This window comes from Tachyglossus aculeatus, chromosome 2 (genome assembly GCF_015852505.1).
Source record: "Tachyglossus aculeatus isolate mTacAcu1 chromosome 2, mTacAcu1.pri, whole genome shotgun sequence".
Lineage (NCBI taxonomy): Eukaryota > Metazoa > Chordata > Mammalia > Monotremata > Tachyglossidae > Tachyglossus > Tachyglossus aculeatus.
Genome location: NC_052067.1, coordinates 150579562 through 150606544, shown reverse-complemented (window position 1 = coordinate 150606544; position 26983 = coordinate 150579562). Strand labels below are relative to the sequence as shown.

General features: G+C 43.9%; 1 protein-coding gene across 2 annotated transcripts in view; it reads right to left on the bottom strand.

The window, feature by feature from the left end:
* PDZRN4 (PDZ domain containing ring finger 4) overlaps positions 1–26983 on the bottom strand; it is a 508714-nt gene that overhangs the window by 87142 nt on the left and 394589 nt on the right. For both annotated transcript variants that reach the window (XM_038768841.1, XM_038768833.1), the window contains one exon: positions 6694–6956. In XM_038768841.1, coding sequence (XP_038624769.1) covers positions 6694–6956 — 263 coding nt within the window. The remainder of the gene's footprint in view (positions 1–6693; positions 6957–26983) is intronic.

Sequence of the window (26983 nt, the reverse complement as noted above, 5' to 3'; positions counted from 1 at the left end):
AAATAAACTATTGCTTTTGCTACTCACAGGCACAGACATAGTCAGTTCCATTTTTCAGAGTCAACACTAAGGGTAAAAATCCTTTGACCAGATCTGCCTGCTGAAAAAACTTTTAATGGGCCACAATGCTCTACTGATGCTCTCTGGTGGTGTTGCATTTTCCCAGATGTGAATTCCTCTATACTCATTCATTCATTCAATCTCATTTATTGAGCACTTACAGTGCACAGGGCACTGTACTAAGTGCTTAGGAGAGTACAATATAACAGCAAGCAGATAAATTCCCTGCCCACAATGAGCTTACACTTACATGCTGCTTAAGAGAGGCAGCGTGGCTTAGTGGAAAGAGCACGGGCTTGGAAGTCAGAGGTCACAGGTTCTAATCTCGGCTCTGCCACCTGTCAGCTGTGTGACTTTGGGCAAGTCATTTAACTTCTCTGTGCCTCAGTTATCTCATCTTTAAAATGGGGATTAAGACTGTGAGCTCCACATGGGACAACCTGATAATCTAGTATCTACCCCAGCATTTAGAACAGTGCTTGGCACATAGTAACCCCTTACAAATACCATCATTATTATTATTACACATAAGCACCCTGCCTTTCAGATGGCAGATTAATATTAGGGAAGCAGCGTGGCGCAGTGGGAAAAGCCTGGGCTTTGGAGTCAGAGGTCATGGGTTCAAATCCCAGCTCCACCAATTGTCAGCTGTGTGACTTTGGGCAAGTCACTTAACTTCCCTGTGCCTCAGTTACCTCATCTGTAAAATGGGGATTAAGACTGTGAGCCTCCCATGGGACAACCTGATCACCTTGTTACCTCCCCAGCGCTTAGAACAGTGCTTTGCACATAGTAAGCACTTAATAAATGCCATCATTATTATTATTTATGAAAGGGGGCATTTTAACACTAAGGACCATTTAAAGTTAATTAAAAGGTGTTTTCCAAGCACAAACCTTTTAGGCTAAAACATGGATAAATCTTCCTTTCCTCTCTTCTCTCCTTTACTGAGTAGGAAGAGAAGATGTACCAAGGTAGGAACAATGCGTGTTTAAACAGAACTCCCTGTTAATCTTTCTAGCAAAGAACATCTTTTATAAGACCTGAAGTTTCACCAGGCTAGTGAAGCAGGGTGGGCTAGCCCCTCGCAGAACCTGTAGGACACCCACCCAGAGGCACTTTGGCTACTGGGCAAATGGAGAACAGGTAGGAGGGAACATGACAGACTGTTCCTGTTCTCTTTGTGTTCTTTCTCATCTTCCTCCAGGCCTCTGAGTCCTACCAGGATGCAAAGTCCTCCAGCCTGAAAGTACCTTGAGGACAGGGAATATGTCTACCCCCTCTATTACACTGTACTCTCCCCAGCATTCAGTTCAGTGTTCGGCACACAGTAAGCACACAGTACACACAACTGACTGATTGAAAGCATCAAGCAAAACACCAGGGATCGGGCAATTGCCTAAGAGGAATCCAAGGGTGATGGCCTTCATTCCCATCCCTGTGTTTGTCTCTACTCCTTTTTTATGGTATTTACTAAGTGTTTACTATATGCCAGGCACTGTACTAAGCACTGGGGTAGGTATAAGCTAATCCGGTGGGACATAGTCCATATCCCATATGGGGATCACAGTCTTAATCCCCATTTTACAGACGAGGTAACTGGGGCACGAAAAATTGAAGTGACTTGCCCAAGGTCACGCAGCAGACAAATGCTGCTGTGGACAGGGAATGTCACTGTTTGTTGCATTGTACTTTCGCAAATGGTTAGTAAGTGCTCTGCACACAGTAAGCGCTCAATAAATGTGATTGAATGAATGAATGAAAAAGTGGTGGAGGCAGGATTAGAATCCAGGTCCTTCTAACTCCTGGGCCCATGTTCCATCCACTAGACCACACTGCTTCTCCATCAAGCTCCCACGGCTTCAACTATCATCTCTACGCTAATGACACCCAAATCTACATCTCTGCCCCTGCTCTCTCCCCCTCCCTCCAGGCTTGCATCTCCTCCTGCCTTCAGGACATCTCCATCTGGATGTCTGCCCACCACCTAAAACTCAACATGTCTAAGACTGAACTCCTTGTCTTCCCTCCCAAACCCTGCCCTCTCCCTGACTTTCCCATCGCTGTTGACGGCACTACCATCCTTCCCGTCTCACAAGCCCACAACCTTGGTGTCATTCTCGACTCCGCTCTCTCGTTCACCCCTCACATCCAAGCCGTCACCAAAACTTGCCAGTCTCACCTCCGCAACATCGCCAAGATCCGCCCAAGCTCTCATCCTATCCCGTCTGGATTACTGTATCAGCCTCCTCTCTGACCTCCCATCCTCCTATCTCTCCCCTCTTCAATCCATACTTCACATCGCTGCCCAGATTGTCTGTCCAGAAATGCTCTGGGCAAGTTACTCCCCTCCTCAAAAATCTCCAGTGGCCACCAATCAACCTATGCAGAAACTCCTCACCTCGGCTTCAAGGCTGTCCATCACCTTGCTCCCTCCTACCTCACCTCCCTTCTCTCCTTCTACAGCCTAACCCGCACCCTCCACTCCTCTGCCACTAGTCTCCTCACCATGCCTCATTCTCGCCTGTCCTGCTGTCGACCCCCCGGCCCACGTCATCCCCCTGGCCTGGAATTCCCTCTCCCCACACATCCACCAACCTAGCTCTCTTCTTCCCTTCAAGGTCCTACTGAGAGCTCACCTCCTCCAGGAGGCCTTCCCAGACTGAGCTCCCTCCTTCCTCTCTCCCTCCTCCCCATCCCCATCCCCCCAGCCTTACCTCCTTCCCCTCCCCACAGCACCTGCATATATGTATATATGTTTGTATGTACTGATTACTCTATTTTATTTGCACATATATATTCTATTTATTTTATTTTGTTAATATGTTTTGATTTGTTCTCTGTCTCCCCCTTATAGACTGTAAGCCCACTGTTGGGTAGGGACCATCTCTATATGTTGCCAACTTGTACTTCCCAAGCACTTAGTACAGTGTTCTGCACACAGTAAGTGCTCAATAAATACGATTGAATGAATTAATGAATCAAGTCCCAAAAGGGTAATGCGGGAAGATCCCACAGTGCCCCGGGGGTCTCTGCCTGACACTTACCCCTTTGAGGACAGAGAACAATCACATGTTCTTCAGTTCTGCTCAGACATGATGTTGGACAGAGTATGGGCATTGGTTTGGCATCCCCAGAGCTACAGAATGCACTGCTCAACTACTCAGCTAAAGGTGGCCAGCTAAAGTCGAAGGTATGGCCCAAAAGTTGAATGAACAAAAATGAAACTGAAATATTATTTAGAATTTGTCAAGTACCATGTGCGTATGTACAGTCCAACTGCCCATTAGAGCTTTGCTATAATTCAGGATGGTAACATAAACCAGAGTTAAAAAAAACTTTTAGGTGGAAAAAAGGAAAGTCCTGGCTTTAGTTTAGTATTTGTGATTCCCGGAAAAACAGTTTGCTCTTGTGCCTATGGCAGAGAGTAGCATTTTCCTAGCTAAAATTTTAACATTTGAAAGTGACAATCAGTTGCGGAATGACACTGTAGATCAGCATCAGGTGGCATTAACTTAGATTTTATTGTTTTTCCAAGGGATGTGCAGCTTGCCTGGTGCAAACCTGATAAATGTGATCAATTCTTCATTCTCCAGGATCTATAATGTGATTCTTCTCCTCTTCTCTCAACCTCCCCTGATTCTTGATTGACTTGAATACACAGACTACAAATCCCATTTCCACAGCACTTTGTACTGTTCTTGGCATTAAATGGTGAGATATCTCTAGTGACTTCGCACAAGGTGTCTTTTTACTCAATAGCATGTGAAAGATAACACCTTGAAATGAAATATTTACATTTGTTCACTAAAAACATCTAGTTTGTAATCTTTTATTTTTGGTACAAATTTGCATTGCTATTTAATAATAACTGATATTTGGTAATCACTTACTATTTGCCATGCACTGTACTAAATTCTGGGCTAGATACAAGATAATTAGCTCAGACAGAGTCCCTCTCCCACATCGTGCTCACAGTTTAACTAGGAGGAGAACATGTATTGATTCCCCTATTTACAGCTGAGGAAACTGAGGCACAGAAAAGTTGTGTTGTTTTCTGTACTTTCCTACCGAGAGCTTACCTCCTCCAAGAGCTCACCTCCTCCAAGAGGCCTTCCCAGACTGTGCCCCCTTCTTCCTCTCCTCCTTCCCATCCCCCCACCCTACCTCCTTCCCCTCCCCACAGCACCTGTATATATGTTTGTACAGATTTATTACTCTATTTATTTTACTTGTACATATTTACTATTCTATTTATTTTGTTAATGATGCACATTTTGCTTTAACTCTTTTTGTTCTGACGACTTGACACCTGTCCACATGATTTGTTTTATTGTCTGTCTCCCACTTCTAGACTGTGAGCCCGCTGTTGGGTAGGGACCGCCTCTATGTGTTGCCAACTTGTGCTTCCTAAGCACTTAGTACAGTGCTCTGCACACAGTAAGTGCTCAATAAATACAATTGAATGAATCAACGAAGTGACTTTCCCAAAGTCATACAGCAGGCATGTGGCATAGCTGGGACTGTAACCAAGGTTCTCTCATTCCCAGGACCATGCTCTTTCCTCTAGGCCATGTTGCTTCTCTTTATTTAATCATGTAAATATTCCTTATATATTTATCATTGTTTTAAATCTTTTATATTACTTACATTTGGAGGTTTTACAAATACATTGGTGCAATATAAATACCATTAAAAATTGGTACACTTTATTTTATATATATATATATATCATATTTATTTTTTCTTATGGAAACTATACTTCATTTAAACCACTTTTTTTTAGCACTCTAAATTTGTGGACCTAGTTTAGACAGTTAACCGGAGAGTGTCGGTATTTATATTTCCATAATCATATAAAGCCAAAGTGTATCATTTTCGGTCATACATTTCAGCCACTCAAACCACTTTTTCTCAAAGAGGTTTTACTAATTGAAAGCACGTGTACTTTTTGGGCTTCATTTATTCAGACAATTAGCTATGAGAAATCTGAGCAATTAACCCTCAAAAATAAGTGTAGCTAAAGACCAGGAACAGTTATTGGATGAATCAAGGACATCAGTTTTTTGCACAAAAAATTGCTAGTCCTCATAAGGGGCTGTGCTCCACTAATTCAGAAATGTTCTGCAATGATCCTTGTTCAAGAACTCTTAAGAATCCTGGGTGATAGGAAAAATTCCTCCAGTGTTGGAATTCTCCCATAAGATAATGCCAAAGGAGGGGAAAGGTATAAATAATAAAACAGGGCTTCAAAATTTTGGAGGTTGCTTTGCTATTAAAGGAAAATCCTCCAATCATGTTTTCAATAGAGTCAAAATTTGGGAGTGAACATTTCAGAGCTCATTTTAATCATACTGCATTTGTTGAGGTTTTGGAATTATCAGTAATCATTTGCGTTGGAGAACTGCATTTTAATTAAATCCATTTCCTTGTTTATGCTTTGTATCTGTACCTTTTAAGCGTTTAATATTCTTCCCACCTTCAGCTCTCAGCACTTATATCATCATCCATAATTTATTCTAAGGACTGTCTCCTCCTCTAGATTGCAAGCTCCTTGTAGGTAGGGAACTTTGCCAACTCTGTTGCATTTTACTCTGTTGCATGGCACAGTGGATAGAGCACAGGCCTGGGAGTCAGAAGGTTATGGGTTCTAATTGTCTGCTGTGTGGCTTTGGGGAAGTCGCTTCACTTCTCTGTGCCTCAGTTACCTCATCTATAAAATGGGGATGAATACTGTGAGCCCCCTGTGGGACAACCTGATTGCCTTGTAACCTCCCCAGTGCTTAGAACAGTGCTTTGCACATAGTAAGTGCTTAATAAATTCCATCATCATTATTATTATTATTACTTACCATGTGCAGAGCACTATATTAAGTGTTCAATTTGCTTGTATCCACCCCAGCACTTAGTACAGTGCCTGGTGTATAATAAGCGCTTAATCAATCAATCAATCAATCATATTTATTGAGTGCTTACTGTGTGCAGAGCACTGTACTAAGCGCTTGGTAAGTACAAGTCAGCAACACATAGAGACAGTCTCTACCCAACAGCGGGCTCACAGTCTAGAAGGGGGAGACAGAGAACAAAACCAAACATACTAACAAAATAAAATAAATAGAATAGATATGTACAAGATAAATAAATAAATAAATAGAGTAATAAATATCTACAAACATATATACATATATACAGGTAGCTTAGCACAAACTACAAATATAATTATTAATATTATTACAAATACCACTGATTGAGTGACTGAGGGGAGGAAAAGTGAGTGTGACCACCCATAGAGGAGACTCTAATGCTAACAGGCCACCTCTTTTGGAATCTTAATAAGGTTTCTGGCAACTATCTGATTTTTATTGGTAGCATGTAGTTTTCGATGGATGGATATAAGACGAAATCATCAGAGCTAGGACTCAATTTGGCTGTGGACCTCAAGATGCATTAGTACAGGTCTGAGAGGAAGAACGTCAGTGATATCTGTCTAACAATTGGACTCTGACACAGCCTAGACAATTTCCAGACAGAGATAGGAGTCTGTCTTCATAATTGGTAAGGTCGTTTCTGCAAGTGGCAATGTACTTCAACTGACTGATGAGTGGCGTATCAGGAGAGATAGTGAAGACGTACCTGTCCGAGAGAAGGAATGGACAGATGTCAGGAACGGGAGGGGTGGAAGGCCTAAGCTTGGCCAGAGCCATGATGTGCTCAAAGGTGATGTCCGTCTGGGTGCTGGCATTCATGAGCTGAACATCCTGGGGGCTTGGATGGGTTGTTGTTGTTTTGCTGTTTGGTGTTCTCCGTAAAACCTGAACTACAATGGGCTCCTTGGCATTACGAAAAGCTTCCACTGCCTCTTCATGGGTGGCCTTGGACAGATCCTTCCCATTGACCTGAAAGGAAACAGACACATTAACCGCTGCAGGCCAAACAACAGTGAGGTGGCAGATTGAAGGCGATATTGAAGTGAACTTTAAGTTATTTAACAGAATACTTAATTAGATGCTGACATTTATTGACATTTCCACTGGCATTGAAGCTAGCAGAGGAGATAAGGCTTGGGTAAAAATCGCGCTCTTTGTTTTTTGCTAGGAAATAGAGACAACAACCACACAAGTATAAGGTATTAGCAGTGAATATTAAAAACAAATTATCAGCCCCTTGTTTTTTGCTAGGGAATACAGACAACCACCACACAACAATTCTAAGAAATTAGTTGAATAAAAAAAATAATAATAATCAGCCCAAGGGTGAAGCAGAGAAACAGCGAGGCCTAGTGAACAGGCTTGGGAATCAGAGGACTTGGGTTCTAATACCGGCTCCGCCACTTGTCTGCTGCATGACTCTGAGCAAGTCATTTTACTTCTCTGTGCCTCAGTTCTCTCATCTGCAAGAATGGGGATTCAATCCCTGGTCTACGTCCTACTTAGACCATGAGCCCCTTGTGGGACCTGATGATCTTGAATCTACCCCAGCAATTAGTGCAGTGCTTGGTACATAATAATAATAATGATAATGGCATTTATTAAGCACTTACTATGTGCAAAGCACTGTTCTAAGCACAGGGGAGATTACAAGGTAATCAGGTTGCCCCATGGGGGCTCACAGTCTTAATCCCCATTTTACAGATAAGGTAACTGAGGCAAGTAGAAGTTAAGTGATTTGCCTAAAGTCACACAGCTGACAATTTACCATTGACATAGTAAGTGCTTAAAAATACCACAATTATCATTGTTATTATCATCAGAGATGAAAAATCATCTTCCTGGACATTAACATGTTTTTTTTTTCCAGACTGAAAATTTTCCCTCCACCATTTCCCAATCACGACGTAGTGAAAATAGCATGTCTAATGTTAGTGGACGTCGGAAGCCCAAAGAGCTTCAGTTCCAAAGCTCCGAAAATAAGGTTGCATTATGATTAATTGATGCATCCTTATTTTCCCATGAGATGGAAGTTCCTGGATTTACTCAAATTTTCTTGGTTAATGCACATGAGTAAAAAGTGTCAGCTCCATGGAATGTAAGGGAGCTAAAAGATTTTCAGTATGGGTGGGCAGATCCAGTTATCTTTTGTCTTGGAGCTGGTAAAGTACCTCAAAACCAATGCTCAGAAGTTTCTCTTTGGTATGGAGGGAAATGGATACTACAATCACTGATACCTATTATCAGGACATATCTATATGATTCTCCCACAAGCGTTTTCCATCGACTCCTCAAACTCAACAGGTCAAAACTGAGTTCCTCATCACCACCCACTAATCCTCTCCTCCACTTCAGTTTTCCATCCCAGGTGATACCACCATCTTTTCTGTCACTCAAGCCCACAACTTTGGCGTTATCCTTGACTTCTCCCTCTCTTTCAATCCTGTGTTCAATCTATTACCAAATCCTGAAAGGTTTTCCTCTACAACATTTCCAGAATCCATTCCTCCAAACAGCCTCTGTGACAGGCCCCTGACATGTCCACCTTGCTTATCTTTTTGACTTCATCATCTTACCTCTTTGGTTCATATTTCACTTAGTTACCCAGCTCATCTTTCTGAAATGTCATACCATACCATACCATACCATACACCTTCCTCACCTTCCTTCTCTCCTTTTCCATGCCCACTCTGATCCTCGGAGACTTCAACATCCACATGGATATCCCTGATTACTCCTCTGCCGCCCGCCTTCTATCTCTCCTCGACGCTGCCAACCTCTTGCTCCACCCCACCTCACCCACTCACCAACTTGGTCATACCCTCGACCTCATCATCTCCTACCGCTGCACTGTGTCCACCCTCACCAACTCTGAAATCTCTCTCTCTGATCAAAATCTTCTCACCTGCCTCCTCACTCACACTCCTTTCCCCTGTAAATCCATATTACTCCCTCACAGGTATCTCTGCTCTCTTGACCCCATCCATCTTTCTGAGCGCCTCACACCCCACCTTGCCTCCCTCTCCTCTCTGCCAAGTCTTGATGATCAGATTACTGCTCTCAACTCTACCCTTTCTACTCAGCTAGACTCACTCGCTCCCCTTTCCCTTCACCGCTCTCGTACCACTAACCCACAGCCCTGGATCACTGCCACTGTCTGCCTCCTTCGCTCTTATGCTCGAGCTGCCTAACGCTACTGGCGAAAGTCTAAACACCATGCCAACCTCGTTCACTTCAAGTTTATCCTTTCCTGCCTTAACTCAGCCCTCTCCTCTGCCAGACAAAACTATTTCTCCTCCTTTATTGACACCCATGCCCATCTTCCCTGCCAGCTCTTCCGTACATTCAACTCCCTTCTCAGGCCCCCGGTTCCTCCCCCTCCTCCTTCCCTCACCCCAACGATCTGGCCTCCTACTTCATTAACAAAATTAAATCCATCAGGTCCGACCTCCCCAAAGTCACTCCCCCCGACTTCTCCAACCTCCCGGCTGTCAACACTCTTTGTTACTCTCCCATCCTTCCCAGCAGTATCCTCAGAGGAGCTCTCCTCCCTCCTCTCAAGTGCTACTCCGGCCACATGTGCTGCAGACCCCATTCCCTCTCATCTCATGAAATCTCTCGCTCCATCCCTTCTCCCCTCCTTAACTTCCATCTTCAACCACTCACTCTCCACTGGTTCCTTCCCCTCTGCCTTCAAACATGCCCATGTCTCTCCCATCCTAAAAAAACCCTCTCTTGACCCCACCTCACCTTCTAGATATTGCCCCATATCCCTCCTACCATTCCTTTCCAAACTCCTTGAACGAGTTGTCTACACGCGCTGCCTCAAACTCCTCAACACCAACTCTCTCCTCGACCCACTCCAGTCTGGCTTCCGTCCCCTACATTCCAGGGAAACTGCCCTCTCAAAGGTCACCAATGACCTCCTGCTTGCCAAATCCAACGGCTCCTACTCTATCCTAATCCTCCTCAACCTCTCAGCTGCCTTTGACACTGTGGACCACCCCCTTCTCCTCAACACACTATCTGACCTGGGCTTCACAGACTCCATCCTCTCCTGGTTCTCCTCTTATCCCTCCGGTCGTTCTTTCTCAGTCTCTTTTGCCGGCTCCTCCTCCCCCTCCCATCCCCTTACTGTGGGGGTTCCCCAAGGTTCAGTGCTTGGTCCCCTTCTGTTCTCGATCTACACTCACTCCCTTGGTGACCTCATTCGCTCCCACGGCTTCAACTATCATCTCTATGCTGATGACACCCAGATCTACATCTCCGCCCCTGCTCTCTCCCCCTCTCTCCAGGCTCGCATCTCCTCCTGCCTTCAGGACATCTCCATCTGGATGTCTGCCCGCCACCTAAAACTCAACATGTCCAAGACTGAACTCCTTGTCTTCCCTCCCAAACCCTGCCCTCTCCCTGACTTTCCCATCTCTGTTGATGGCACTACCATCCTTCCCATCTCACAAGCCCACAACCTTGGTGTCATCCTTGACTCCGCTCTCTCATTCACCCCTCACATCCAAGCTGTCACCAAAACCTGTCGGTCTCAGCTCCGCAACATTGCCAAGATCCGCCCTTTCTTCTCCATCCAAACCACTACCCTGCTTGTTCAAGCTCTCATCCTATCCCGTCTGGACTACTGCATCAGCCTTCTCTCTGATCTCCCATCCTCGTGTCTCTCCCCACTTCAATCCATACTTCATGTTGCTGCCCAGATTTTCTTTGTTCAGAAATGCTCTGGGCATGTTACTCCCCTCCTCAAAAGTCTCCAGTGGCTACCAATCAATCTGCACATCAGGCAGAAACTCCTCACCCTCGGCTTCAAGGCTGTCCATCACCTTGCACCCTCCTACCTCACCTCCCTTCTCTCCTTCTATAGCCCACCCCGCACCCTCCACTCCTCCGCCACTAATCTCCTCACCGTGCCTCGTTCTCGCCTGTCCCGCCATCGACCCCCGGCGCACGTCATCCCCCGGGCCGGAAATGCCCTCCCTCTGCCCATCCGCCAAGCTAGCTCTCTTCCTCCCTTCAAGGCCCTACTGAGAGCTCAACTCCTCCAGGAGGCCTTTCCAGATTGAGCCCCGTCCTTCCTCTCCCCCTCGTCCCCCTCTCCATCCCCCCCATCTTACCTCCTTCCCTTCCCCACAGCACCTGTATATATGTATATATGTTTGTACATATTTATTACTCTATTTATTTATCTTACTTGTATATATCTATTCTATTTATTTTATTTTGTTAATATGTTTGGTTTTGTTCTCTGTCTCCCCCTTCTAGACTGTGAGCCCGCTGTTGGGTAGGGACTATTTCTATGTGTTGCCAACTTGTACTTCCCAAGCACTTAGTACAGTGCTCTGCACACAGTAAGCACTCAATAAATACGATTGATTGATTGATTGATTGATACACTCCTTAGTACACCCCTACTTAGTAAAAACCTCCAAATGGTTGCCCAGTCTTTTCTGCCTCACTCACAAGCTCCTGACCATTGGCTTTAAAACACTCCATCAACTCTTTCTCTAGTATAATAATTGGGGAATTTGTTTTTTATGGCATTTATTAAGCACTTACTATGTGCAAAGCACTGTTCTAAGCACTGGGGAGGTTACAAAGTGATCAGGTTGTCCCAGGTGGGGCTCACAGTCTTCATCCCCATTTTACAGATGAGGGAACTGAGGCACAGAGAAGTTAAGTGACTTGCCCAAAGTCACACAGCTGACAATTGGTGGAGCTGGGAATTTGTTAGGCATTTATTATGGGCCAAGCCCTGTACTAGGTACTGGGATAGATATGAGATCATCAGATGGGACACAAGTCCCACATAGGGCTCATAGGCAATGTAGGTAGGGGAACAGGGATTGAATCTACATTTTACAGACGTGGAAACTGAAGCACAGAGAAGTTAAGTGACTGGCCCAAGACCACATAGCAGGCCAATGGTGGAGTTGGGATTAGAACCCAGAACTCTGATTCCCACATCCATGCTATGCTATGTTATGTATCCACACTCTTCTCCCACTACACCTCAGCTCTCAATTACCGTTCCTTTCCAGGTAACCTACTAAATTGTTCCTTGTTTTTTCATCTTTTCCACCACTCGCCTCCTGCTCATTCATTCATTCAATCATATTTATTAAGCGCTTACTGTCCACAGAACACTGTCCTAAATGCTTGGAAAAGTACAGTACAACAATAGAGAGTGACAATCCCTGCCCACAATGAGCTCACAGTCTAGAGGGGGGCAGACAGACATCAATACAAATGAACAGACATAAAAACAATGAATTGATTGTATTTGCTGAACACTTACTGCGTGCAGAGCACTTTACTAAGTGGTTGAAAGTATACAATATAACAAAGTTGGTAGATATGTGCCCTGTCCACAAGGAGCTTGGAGTCTAGAAGGGGAAATGAGAATAAACACAGAAATGAATGTAAATGAATAATTTAGGGATATGAACATAAGTGCTGTGGGGTTGGAAGTGGGGTGAATAAAGGATACAAATCAAAGTGCAAGGGTGATGTGATAGAGAGTGGGAGCAAATGAAATGAGGATTTAGTCAGGGAAGGCCTCTTGGAGAAGATATGCTTTTAATAAGGCTCTGAAGGTCAGAAGAATGATCGTCCTTTGAATATGAAGGGGGAGGGAGTTCTAGGCTAAAGGCAGACCATGGGTAAAGGGTAGATGGGGAGATAGATGTTATCAAGGTCCAGTGAATATGTTAGCATTAGAGGGGAGGAGTGTATGGGCTGGGTTGTAAGTAGGAAATCAGAGAGATAAGGTAGAAAGGGGCAAGATGATTGAGTTTTTTCAAGCCAATGGTAAGAAGTTTCTGTTTGATGGGGAGATGGATGAGCATCCACTGGAGGTTCTTGAGGGGTGAGGAAACGTGGCCTGCCCAGTCCATGTCCTCCCCACCACTGGGAATTCCCAACCCATTCATATCTTATGAACCACAGTTCTCCCCTTCTTCAAAACACTTCTGAGAGCATATCTTTTCCAGGAAGCCTTCCCTGAGCACTCTCTAGTCTCCCTGATTTTGAATCCCTCCTAACTTCAGCTCCTGTCCCACCTAACCACAAAGGTCACTAAAATTCCCATAGCACTTATGTCCATAGCATAATAAATACTCTCTTACTCCCCATTTCTAAACTCCTTGAAAGCAATAATTGGGCCAATCAATCAATCAATCATATTCACTGAGCACTTGCTGTGTGCAGAGCACTGTACTAAGAACTTGGGAGGGTACAATATAATAGAGTTGGGAGACATCTTCACTGCCCACATCGAACTTATAGTCCAGAGGTTTCAACTTTTTGGTGGTTTCCCAAGTGCTTAACACCAAGATGTTTGCAGGCTCAACAAATACTGTTGATTGAGTGATTATTGAGTACCTATTGATTGCAATGCTCTTCCTAAGCTCTTAAATAATAATAGTTATTATTATAGTTGTTATTTTCTAAACACTTACTATGTGCAAAGCATGCTAAACACAGCCCATGAGCCCGTTGTTGGGTAGGGACCGTCTCTATATGTTGCTGATTTGTACTTCCCAAGCACTTAGTACAGTGTTCTGCACACAGTAAGTGCTCAATAAATACGACTGAATGAATGAACAGGTACTGAATCTCCAGTTTTACAGATGAAGGAACTGAGGGACAGAGCAGTGATGTGACTTGCCCAGGGTCACCCAGCAGACAAGTGGCAGAGGCTAGATTAGAACTCAGGTCCTCAGATTCCCAAGTTTATGCTCTTTCCACTGTCATGCTACTTATTATTCAGGGTCAGCAGTGGTAACAACAGAACACTTTCAGGTTAGTCCTAATAGTTGCTTTTCCAACTATTTAATTTCTAGGGCATTCCACTGCAATACTAGGTTTCAAATTTTTCCCATTCAATCTCTGCTTCCAGTGATGATGATGGAGTCTCCTATTGTTAAAAAAAACCCAAAACCCCCAAAATAATAATAATAATGAAAAAATAGGCCAGCCTCAGCCCAGCCACAAAAAACTTTGGGACTGAGAATACGTGTAAAGGAATTGACAATAATGACAATGGTTTGCAGAACACCACTCACAATTTCATCTCTGGCAGTCATGATCCCAGTAGAGAAACTGGTGTAGCAGATTGCAAAATGCACACAAGATTTTGCAAACGAAAGCTATTTACAGCCAAAGTGACTGCAACAATGGAACTCTGCTGTATCTTAGGATTCTAAATCAGCAGGCTGTTGCCATGGTAGCTGTCTGCATTGTCCAGCTATTTTCAGGATCCCTGTTGAGCTAGTCCACCACGGGAGATGTCCTAGATGGTTTATCTTTAAGAAACCTCTAACACCGGCAGCCCAGTGCCAACAGGCGCTTTCCTTTTTCTTGTTGTTCTACCTCCCACCCTCATCGTGGTTTGGTGATGGGTCAGTAGAGGCAAGCAAAGTGAGAAAGGAAAAAAAGACATTGGATCAGATGTTTCCATAACATGAAAACGGGTGTTTCACACCCTCAGAACATTCACTGCATCCGTGCCAAAATTTGGAAACTGTTGTAATTATGATCAAAGAGGACAAGAAAGATGGTGTAATATCTGAGGCTCTATGCCCAGAACTCTGGGGAGATGGGGAGTTCTCTTGTTTCCACCAAGGACTGGAATATGGCCTAATGGATAGAGCATGGGCGTGGAAGTCAGAAGGACTTGGGTTCTAATTCCGGCTCTGCCACTTGTCTGCTGTGTGATCTTGGGCAAGTCACTTCACTTCTCTGTGCCTCAGTTACCACATGTGTAAAATGGGGATTAAGACTGAACCCCACATGGGATAGGGAATGTGTCCAAACTGATTTGTGTTGGACACATTAACTGGGTAGGACAGTCCCTACCCACACACACTTGGAAATAATGGCTAAGCTGTGGACAGACTTTTTCCTTGGCTCCAAGCAGAAGCTCTCCACAACAAGCTTCACTCACCCCGTCTGTTGGTCCACGGGCCGCCTAGCAATTCCCGTATGCTTTCGTTCTTGGGAATTGATGGGATTTTATAAGAATGGGCCAGGAGCATTGAGCTAATTTGTTGCCCACTTCCTCCATGTGAAAGCCTACAGCTTCTCTTCCCTTAGTCCTGGTCCCTTCGGATACCTTGAGAAGTCATGGTAACAGTTTGGAATAAGCTCCCTACCCACCTGGGGCCACAGTCCCTGAAGAGAAATGGGAGCCCCATCACTGGGTTTGCCGGTTTCCATAGGGCTCACACCCACATGGCCTAGTGGAAAGAGCTGGGGCATGGGAGTCAGAAGGACCTGGGTTCTAATCCCAGTTCCGTCACTTGTCTGTTGTGTGACCTTCTCTCCTTCTACATCCCAGCCCGCACACTCCGCTCCTCTGGTACAAACCTCACTGTGCCTCGTTCTCGCCTGTCCCGCTGTCGACCCCTGGCCCACGTCCTACCTCTGGCCTGGAATGCCCTCACTCCTCAAATCCGCCAAACTAGCTCTCTTCCCCCCTTAAAAGCCCTTCTGAGAGCCCACCTCCTCCAGGAGGCCTTCCTAGACTGAGCCCCCCTTTTCCTCTGCTCCCCTCTCCATTGCCCCGACCAACTTCCTTTGCTCTACCCACCCTGCCCCTCAGCACTTGTGTATATATGTGCACATTTATGATTATAATTTTATTTATTTTTATTGATGATGAGCATATATCTATAATTCCATTTATTTATGATGATGCCACCGATGCCTGTTCACTTGTTTCCCCCTTCTAGACTGTGAGCCTGTTGTGGGCAGGGATCATCTCTGTTGCTGAATTGTACCTCCCAAGCGCTTAGTACAGTTCTCTGCACACGGTAAGTGCTCAATAAATACAGCTGAATGAATGAATGAATAGTGTGTGTCTACCCCAGCACTTAGTACAATGCTTGACACATAGAAAGCACTTAACAAATACCATCATAATCATTATAATTATTTCAAACTTTGAAGCATTTACCAGGTGAAATCCTTCAAGGTGACCAGAGAAGCAATTTACTACTAATAATTGTGGTATTTGTTGAGTGCCTACTCTGTTCCAGGCACTGTACTAAGAGCAGGGGTGGATACAAGGAAGTTGGGTTGGACACAGTCCCTTTCCCATGTGGGGCTCACAGTCTCAATCCCCATTTTCCATTGAGGTAACTGAGGCCCAGAGGAGTGAAGTGACTTGCCCAAGTCCATACAGCAGACAAGTGGCAGAGCCAGGACTGCCTCCTTCTGACCTCCTTCTCTCAGTACCTCTTCTATTGTCTAAGTGGTTTGAATTACATAGTCACCAGCCTAGCAAAAAAGGGGGCACAGCTGGAGAAGAGAAAGGGGGGACATTAAAAATAATGATGATAACAACAATGATTATGGTATTTGCTAAGTGCTTACTATGTGCCAAGCACTGTACTAAGCACTGGAATGGATACAAGCAAATTGGGTTGGACACTGTCCCTGTCACACGGGGGTTCACAGTCTCAATCCCCATTTTAAAGATGAGGGAACTGAGGCCCAGAGAAGTGAAGTGACTTACCCAAGGACACAGCAGAAAAATAGTGGAGCCGGGATTAGAACCCACAACCTTCTGATTCCCAGGTCTGTCTAGTCATTACGCCGTGCTGCTTCCCCGGATTCCATGGAATCACATTCCGTGATTCCCCGCTTTTGTTCCTCCCACAGTCCTTCGGGGTCTCCATCTTTTCCGCCTCATCTCTGTCCTCTGGAGGGGCAGTGGTAGCACAACAACCCTTCTCTCCTTCTCCAGCCCAGCCTGCACATTCTGCTCCTCTGGCGCTAACCTCCTCACTGGGCCTCGTTCTCGCCTGTCCCACTGTCATCATCATCAATTGTATTTATTGAGCGCTTACTGTGTGCAGAGCACTGTACTAAGCGTTTGGGAAGTACAAATTGGCAACATATAGAGACAGTCCCTGCCCAACAGTGGGCTCACAGTCTAAAAGGGAGAGACAGAGAACAAAACCAGACATACTAACAAAATAAAATAAATAGAATAGATATGTACAAGTAAAATAAATAAATAAATAAATAGAGTAATAAATATGTACAAACATATATACATATATACAGGTGCTGTGGGGAAGGGAACGAGGTAAGATGGGGGGGATGGAGAGGGGGACGAGGGGGGATGTCGACCCCGGCCCACATCCTACCTCTGGCCTGAAATGCCCTCCCTCCACACATCTGCCAAACTAGCTCACTTCCCCCCTTCAAAGCCCTACTGAGAGCTCACCTTCTCCAGGAGGCCTTCCCAGGCAGAGCCCCCCCTTTTCCTCTGCTCCTCCCTTCCCCATCGCCCCCACTCCCTCCCTCTGCTGTACACCCTTCCCCTCCCCACAGCACTTGTGTATATTTGTACATACTTATTACTCTATTTTATTAATGATGTGTATATAACTATAATTCTATTTATCTATTTTGATGGTATTGATGCCTGTCTACTTGTTTTGTTTTGTTGTCTGTCTCCCCCTTCTAGACTGTGAGCCATTTCTTGGGTAGGGATTGTCTCTGTTGCCAAATTGTACTTTCCAAGTGCTTAGTATAGTGCTCTGCACACAGCAAAAGCTCAATAAGTACGATTGAATGAATAAATGAATAAATGAATGAATGAATGAACAACAACACTTTCCCAAAGGAGCTGCGATGCAGTGTCCTCTTATCTCTCTGTCCGTTCATTCTCCGTCTCCTTTGCGGGCTCCTCCTCCCCTTCCATCCCCTTACTGTAGGGGTTCCTCAAGGGTCAGTTCTTGGTCCCCTTATGTTTTCTATCTACACTCACTCCCTTAGTGAACTCATTCATTTCCATGGCTTCAAGTATCATCTCTACGCTGATGACACCCAAATCTACATCTCCGCCCCTGCTCTCTCTCCCTCCCTCCAGGCTCGTATCGCCTCCTGCCTTCATGACATCTCCATCTGGATGTCTGCCCACCATCTAAAAATCAATATGTCCAAGACTGAACTCCTTATCTTCCCTCCCAAACCCTGTCCTCTCCCTGACTTTCCTGTCACTATAGACGGCACTACCATCCTTCCCGTCTCACAAGCCTGCAAGTTGGTGTCATCCTCAACTTTGCTCTCTCATTCACCCCACACATCCAATCCATCACCAAAACCTGCTGGTCTCACCTCCACAACATCACCAAGCACCACCCTCTCCTCTCCATCCAAACGGCTACCTGCTGGTACAATATCTCATCCTATCCCGACTGGATTACTGCATCAGCCTCCTCTCAGATCTCCCATCCTCCTGTCTCTCCCCACTTCAGTCTTACTTCACTCTGCTGCCCAGATTATCTTTGTATAGAAACGCTCTGGGCATGTCACTCCCCTCCTCAAAAGTCTCCAGTGGCTGCCTGTCAACCTACGAATCAAACAAAAACTCCTCACCCTCGGCTTCAAGGCTGTCCATCACCTCATCCCCTCCTACCTCACCGACCTTCTCTCCTTCTCCAGCCCAGCCCACATCCTCCGCTCCTCTGCTGCTAACCTCCTCACTGTACCTCATTCTCACCTGTCCCACTGTCAACTCCCGGCCCACGTCCTCCCCCCGGCCTGGAATGCCCTCCCTCCACACATCTGCCAAGCTGGCTCTCTTCCTCCCTTCAAAGTCCTCCTGAGAGCTCACCTCCTCCAGGAGGCCTTCCCAGACTGAGCCCCCTCCTTCCTCTCCTCCTCCTCCCCCTCCCCATCCCCCCACCCTACCTCCTTCCCCTCCCCACAGCACCTGTATATATATTTGTACAGATTTATTACTCTATTTACTTGTACATATTTACTATTCTATTTTATTAATGATGTGCATATAGCTATAATTCTATTTGTTGTGATGATTTTGACACCTGTCTACATGTTTTGTTTTGTTGCCTGTCTCCCCCTTCTAGACTGCGAGCCCACTGTTGGGTAGGGACCGTCTCTATATGTTGCCAACTTGTACTTCCCAAGTGCTTATTACAGAGCTCTGCACACAGTAAGTGCTCAATATATATGATTGAATGAATGAATGAATGAATGAATGTGGCTTATCAGGGTGTGTGATGCTCACAGGAACAACCCCTTCTAGACTGTGAGCCCGTTGTTGGGTAGGGACCGACTCTATATGTTGCCAACTTGTACATCATCATTATCATCATCATCAATCATATTTATTGAGCACTTACTACATCCCAAGCACTTAGTACAGTGCTCTGCACACAGTAAGCGCTCAATAAATATGATTGAATGAATGAACCCCTCTCCCTCCCTGTCAACAAAGAGCTGGGATGCAGCCTTGTGAGGAAATTTCCAGGACCATCCTTGCATCCATTTGCATAAGATTGTATCAAATGATTGACAGATGTTCTGAAAGAATCCCACCTGCAGGAGCCAATCGGAAGGCTTGGCTCATTATTGGGACAAAAATCGACCCCTTCATTTGGGTGGGGGTAATCCAATCAAAGAAACCTTAGGCAGTTAGCATCCCTTGGGGGTAAGGGGCATTGCTTCATGGGAAAATGAAACGCGAGATCTTGACCACGCCAAGATTGATAATAATAATGATGATAATGATGGCATTTGTTAAGCGCTTACTTTGTGAAAAGCACTGTTCTAAGCACTGAGGAGGATACAAGGTGATCAGGTTGTCCCACGTGGGCTCACAGTCTTAATCCCCATTTTACAGATGATGTAACTGAGCAACAGAGAAGTTGTGACTTGTCCAAAGTCACACTGCTGACAAGTGGCGGAGCCAGGATAGAACCCATGACCTCTGAGTCACAAGCCAGGGCTCTTTCCACTGAGCCATGCTTCCTGATGTAACAAAAGAAATGTCTGAACCTTTATATTGACAAGAAAAGTGTCATGGCCTAATAGAAGGGTATGAGTTTGGGAGTCAGAGGGCCTGTGTTCTAATCTCACCTCTGCCACTTGCCTGCTGTGTTACCTTGGGCAAGTGGTTTAACTTCTCTGTTCCTAGCTTTCCTCACTGTAAAATAAGGGGTTCAATGCTTGTTCTTCCTCCTACTGAGACTGTGAGCCCTATGTGGGGCAGGTAATAATAATAATAATAATTGTGGTATTGGTAAAGTGCTTACTATGTGCCAAACACTGTACTATGCTCTTGGGTAGAGACAAGCAAATTGAATTGGAAAGAGTCCCTGTCCCAGGTGTATGCTCTATTCACTATGCCAAGCTGGTACTGTGTTTGATGTGATTATACTGTACATACCTAGCAGTTAGTAAAGTGCTTAGCACATAATAAGTGTGTAACAAGCCTAGTGGTTAGAGCACGGGCCTGGAAGTTAGAAGGACGTGGGTTTTAATCCCACTCTGCCATTTGTCTTCTGTATGACCTTGGGCAAGTAAGTCACTTAACTTCTCTCTGCCTCAGTTCCCTCATCTGTAAAATAGGCATTATGACAGTGAGCCCCATGTGGGGCATGAAATGTGTCCAACCTGATTAGCTTGCATCTACCCCAGCATTCATTCATTCATTCATTCAATCATATTTATTGAGTGCTTACTGTGTGCAGAACACTGTACTAAGCACTTGGAAGTACAATTCAGCAACAGAGACAGTCCCTACCCAACAACGGGATCACAGTTTAGAAGGTGCTGGCATGTAATAATAATTGTGGTATTGGTTAAGCATTTACTGTGTGCCAGTAACTGTACTAAGTGCTGGGTAAGCCCTTAACAAATACTATCAAACAAAACAAATACCACAGTTGTTATATTATTATTGCTCATTCATTCATTCATTCATTCATTCATTCAATCATATTTATTGAGCGCTTACTGTGTGCGGAGCACAGTACTAAGCACTTGGGAAGTGCAAGTTGGCAACATATAGAGACGGTCCCTACTCAACAATGGGCTCACAGTCTAGAAGGGGGAGACAGACAACAAAACAAAACATGTGGACAGGTGTCCAGTCATCAGAATAAACAGAAGTAGAGCTAGATGCACTTCATTAACAAAATAAATAGAATAGTAAATATGTACAAGTAAAATAAATAGAGTAATAAATGTGTAGAAACATATATACAGGTTCTATGGGGAGGAGAAGGAGGTAGGGCAGGGGGGATGGGGAGGAGGAGAGGAAAAAGGGAGTTCAGTCCTGGAGGAGGTGAGCTCTCAGTAGGGCCTTGAAGGGAGAAAGAGAGCTAGCTTGGCGAATGGGCAGAGGGAGGGCATTCCAGGCCAGGGGGAGGCCGTGGGCTGGGGGTCGGTGGCGGGACAGGCGAGAACAAGGTACAGTGAGGAGGTTAGCAGCACTGGAGTGGAGGCTGCGGGCTGGGCTGTAGAAGCAGAGAAGGGAGGTGAAGTAGGAGGGGGTGAGGTGATGGACAGCCTTGAAGCCGAGGGTGAGGAGCTTTTGCTTGATACATAGGTTGACTGGTAGCCACTAGAGATTTTTGAGGAGGGGAGTAACATGCCCAGAGGGTTTTTGCACAAAGATGATCTGGGCAGCAGCGTGAAGTATAGACTGAAGTGGGGAGAGACAGGAGGATGGGAGATCAGAGAGGAGGCTGATGCAGTAGTCCAGACGGTGTAGGATGAAAGCTTGAACGAGCAGGGCAGCAGTTTGGATGGAGAGGAAAGGGCAGATCTTGGCGATGTTGCGGAGGTGAGACCAGCAGGTTTTGGTGACGGATTGGATGTGAGGAGTGAACGAGAGAGCAGAGTCGAGGATGACACCAAGATTGCGGGCTTGTGAGACAGGAAGGATGGTAGTGCCATCTACAGTGATGGGAAAGTCAGGGAGAGGGCAGGGTTTGGGAGGGAAGATAAGGAGTTCAGTCTTGTTATTGTTATTGTTATTACAAGGTGCCTCCTTTGGGAGTGGAAAGGAACACTTAAGAGGTTTCTCTTCTGATCTCTTCCTCTTTCTTTGTCCCTTCCATAATATTGTGATGTAACCCTGGGAATTATATACATTAATGTGATTATTTAGCATGAAACCTTGTGCAGATTCTTAGCTGGAAGGAATAAATGTCTCATCTCTGAAAGAATCAAGGGTACTATCTTAAGTGGTTGGGGAAATCAGTCACTTTTCAGCAATCATTGCAAAAGATGTGTGAATACATTTGTTGCAGCAGATGGGCTAATTAATCCATAAGCAACTTGTGAATGTTAAGCTAAGAATATATCTTTCCCCATGTAAACCATATCACTGCCATGTTTGATGAAGCTTCTGTGTAATGAACAATCTCTCCTTTTGGATAAAGTGCAAAGTCAGGGCCACTTGTCAACAACTTCCCCAGTGACTGGCCTTCTCTCCTTGGACTGTGTCCAGCTCTCCTTCATTATCCTTCTAAATCCAGCCACATGCAAAATTTTCATCAATATCAGAAAACAAACACATTTTTTTTCTCTGAATCACAAACAAATGCCCCAAATTACCAAGTAACACTGGCGAGCTGCCATTCTGGGTTGTATTCAAAGAGCTTTCTAGCACCCCATGCATCTCAATGAGGAAAGTCAGCCATTTTCACTCCAAATAAGAAAAAAAAATAAAATAGCCATAGATCTATATTCACTAGAAAGACTATTGGGTGATGGTGGTCCCCAAAATTTATCAGAATCTGGTTTAAAAACACAACCTTTTTAGCAGCGCAATTTTCCTAGGGAGTTTGACTGTGCCTGATTCTTGTGTACTTTTCCCTGGAAGTTTGGTACAGGGTTTTGAAGCTTTGAAGTCTAATCTATGCCTAATAGATACTATTTTTACTACTGTGAATACCAGCTCCCTCCAACCTCTAGGTAAGAATAAGAATAAAAAGCTTGCCATCTTGAGTTGCTTTTGAATGAAACTGGAAATATAAAACATCAGTCTCCTTGAGGTTTTCATTTTTTCATTCATTCCTTATTATTATTATAAGTGCTGTTGAGTCGTTTCCGATTCATAGCGACTCCATGGATATACTTTCTCCAGAACGTTCTGTCCTCTGCCATAATCCACAATCTTTCCAATGGTTCTTCCGTTATCGTTATTATGGTCTCTATCCACCTAGCTGCCGGTCTGCCTCTTCCACATTTCCCCTGGACTTTTCCCAGCATTAGTGACTTTTCCAGAGAATTAGTTTTGCTGATTATGTGTCCAAAATGTACTAATCTAAGTCATTTTGCCTTCCAAAGACCACTTTGGTTTCATTTGTTCCAAAATCCATTTGCTTGCTTTTCGAGCAGTCCATGGTATTCACAAAAGTCTTTTCCAACACCACATTTCAAAAGAATCGATGTCCTTTCTATCTTGTTTTTTCACTGTCCAGCTTTTGATCCATACATTGTCACTGGAAACGTGCATACCCTATTATGCCTCAATTTCCTCATCTGCAAAATGGGTATTCAATACTTGTTCACCCTCCCACTCAGACTGTGAGCCTCTTGTGGGACAGGGATTGGGTCTCATCTGATTATTTTGTATTTACCCCAGGACTTTGTTCAGCTCTTGAAATTAGTAAGTGCTTAATAAATATTTATTATTATTATTATTATTCAATAACACAACCTCTGTATCATAGGAGAATTGTTCTATGTTGCTTTAAAAGTCACATAAATTTTCTGGAAAGTCAAACTGAAACCCTGAAGATCAGTTTCCCATTTAGCCGTCAACTGGAAAGGAGGTGCATGCCAGCCTGAAATACATCTACTTTAAAATGGAAATATTGAAAGGGACATTCCATTTTCAAGTTCACTCTAGCACAAATGCATAGATATATGGGTCGTTCAGGCTTATTTCTGCATTAGGCCTTTTCCCTTCAGGATTTATCCATTTGAACATTAATGATTTTACTTCAATCATTAGTACATATTAAGACCAAAATATTTTTTTATGAAGTTAAGGAACAGATGGGAAATTGAGTTTTTAAATGTTGATACTAGATCCCAGGTGGACAGCTGTTGTTCAAGATGGAATTGTAGCATGAGAATGAAAAAAAATCTTCATTGCAAAAATCATCTTCAGAGCAGGAGTTCTGCACAATGAATTCAGAACACACGTCTTGGAGTTTGTTTTCCTTCTGCTTTCTGCTTTGATTTCTTGTCTCATTTTCTTCTTTTTGCCCTAGGTGCATGTCCTTGGTGTCGCCCCACCTTTTTTCCCTCTCACCTCTTTTATGTATTCCATTTCAAATCCCTCGCGTTAGTTTTTGTTCCTCTGATCTCTTGCCACACTTCCCCTTCCTTATGTTTTCCTGGCTAGTGATATAACAAGGTCGGAGTGTACTGATTGTGCAAATTACTTTTGACATTGGCAACTATTTCGACCACATTATGATTCTTCCTTAGGGTAATGTTGATTAAACTAGCTGAGGCATGCATAAAATGTATTAATTGAATGCCTCATAATTAAAATAAAGTTCTTTAATAATTGAAAACTTTAAGAAATCAAGTTTTTTTCTTGAGTATTTGATACATGTAATAATGATAGCATTTATTAAGTGCTTACTATGTGCAAAGCACTGTTCTAAGCACATTTAATAATAATAATGGTATTTGTTAAGTGCTTACTACATGCCAAGCACTGTTCTAAGCACTAGGGTAGATACAAAGTAATCAGGTTGACCCACGTGGAGCTCACAGACTTCATCCCCATTTTACAGATAAGGTAACTGAGGCATAGAGAAGTGACTTGCCCAACGTCACACAGCTGACAAGTGGCAGAGGTGGGATTAGAACCCATGACCTCTGACTCCTAAGCCCGTTCTCTTTCCACTAAGCCATGCTGCTTCTCATATGAGTTTATTTCTCATACACTTTGCTGAGCCACTCCTTTATGGCAATCAAAATGTTTATAGACCATATTTGTGGTTTCCAAGTCATCGCCACTTTGAAAACAAGTCAATTATCACATCTAAAGCAGCTCCTCTGTCAAGTCACATGTGCTCAAGGCAAAACCATAATACAACAGCTTTCTTGGAGAGCACATAACTAATTCAGGAATTCCTTATAAAGCCCTATCAGTTCAAATTAGAATTAATTCATTAGAATTCATAAAGTACAAAGAATGAAGTGAAATGGAAGGATCCACAAGTCCCTAAACTGTTTGTTTCATCACTTTATCCTTTTAAGGTAATCAGTTCCCATACTTCACAGAAACGTTTTTTCTCTGAAAGGGGAATAGAAAATATCCCTACAAGCAATAGAACCATGAACGGGCATCATCGCATGAATAGTGCACTTATCACTGTCATAACAATTCATCCAACGGCTATCGCCTGTAATCCTGTACTCCTTTAAGATGAATGATTTTTAAAGATAGATGGTTGCCTTCTGGCTAACTGTGGGGATGCTTTCATTACAATAAAATGACTTTTTATTTCTCAAATGATTTTATTAGCAGTGAGCTGTGGAGAAAAAGTCTTAAGGAGTCCACAGAACAAATGTTAGGATAACTGGGAAGCAATCAATCAATTGTATTTATTGAGCTTACTGTATGCGGACCACTGTACTACGTGCTTGGGAGTGTAGCACTGTCACCTTCTATTTGGTAAAATAACTCTAAGCTCCTACTGCGGAAATGTTACTGAAATTCTCCACTGAAACTCACCAGGCATTTTGCAGGATGTTTTTCATACAAGCAGTACCCAAGTACAACTGAGCTGTCACAGAGGATTTTGACCAGAAAAAAATATATATACATCTACCACAGGATTTATAGAGGGAGGGTCTGGGGAGCATTAGGATTACAATAAAGATGTAATTTCAAATGAAAGAAAGCTTAATAGTAACGTATAGTACTTGGTTCAATATTTTGGGCACAAATAGATATTGGACCTGAAAGTTCCAGAGAAATTTCAAAGGGAAGCTGGGACTTTTCTTCCTCCAGTATCCTAAATACTTTATTTCAGAAATATCTGCTCCTGAACTGTCCAGTACTTAGTATGATGGTTTAAGTTAAAATAATTTAGCAAAATCTACCAATTTAGAATATTTTAGCACGGAACATATTTATTCCTTACATTCCTTCATTACATTAATCAATCAATAAATGCTATTTATTGAGTGCTTACTGTATGCAGAGCCCTGTACTTGGGACACTACAATACAACAGACTTGGTAGACACCTCCTCTGCCCACAGTGAGCTTACAGTCCAAGAGGGGAGACGGACATTCTAATAATAAATTAGGAGTAAATACATAAGTGCTATGGGGCTGAAGGTGGCAAGTACTTAAAGGGTACAGATCTGAGTGTAAGGGTGACACAAGAAGGAGAGCGAATAAGGGAAATGAGGGCTTCATTGGGGATGGCCTCTTGGAGATGATCCATCTTTAGTACGGCTTTTGAAGGTGGGGAGAGTGGAGAAAGTCGTTAATGACAACATTCGCAACATTCATTTATGCACTCAACTCATTCATTCATTCAGCAGTATTTATTGAAGGCCTACTGTGTACAAAGCGCTGCAATTTATTAAGTACTGGGAAAAAACTTTACCCACATTGTAAACTACAAGTAATTGAATTTATATAGTAGAATTTTGACAAAGTCAAAACTGCAGGATCAGGATGTTGGTCGATCTGCAAATCTAAGCTCTGCAAATAGAGTTCAGGTGACACGAAACCACCTGCTTCAGCAACAACCACGGAGAAACAGAGGTTTCCAGGAAAATGAGAAATGTCTCAAGCCACCTGAAATGACAAACCTTCAATACCTGAGGTGGAGTGGGAGTGTATAAATCACTCTTGACTTCTGAATTCACTGTGATACTTCTTGGGCTCAGGTGTTGACAGGAAACTCCAGTAGGCCACCTCACTTCACCTCACCTTTTTAGCCCTCTGAATGACGTACCCTATAAACATCTTTCATATAAATTATTTTCCCTGACACTGTTCAGTCCAGCTCCACAGCCTCTATGATAAAGACAAACATTTTCCTGGCCTCCCCTCTTTCTACAAAGGCCAGCTACAGAGCAGAGGGAGGGAGGGAGGAGCGCATGCTGGGAGTAAGAGGGATGGGGCGGTACTATGGGCAGTCCAGAGTCTTCTCATCTAGAATGCAAGCTTGC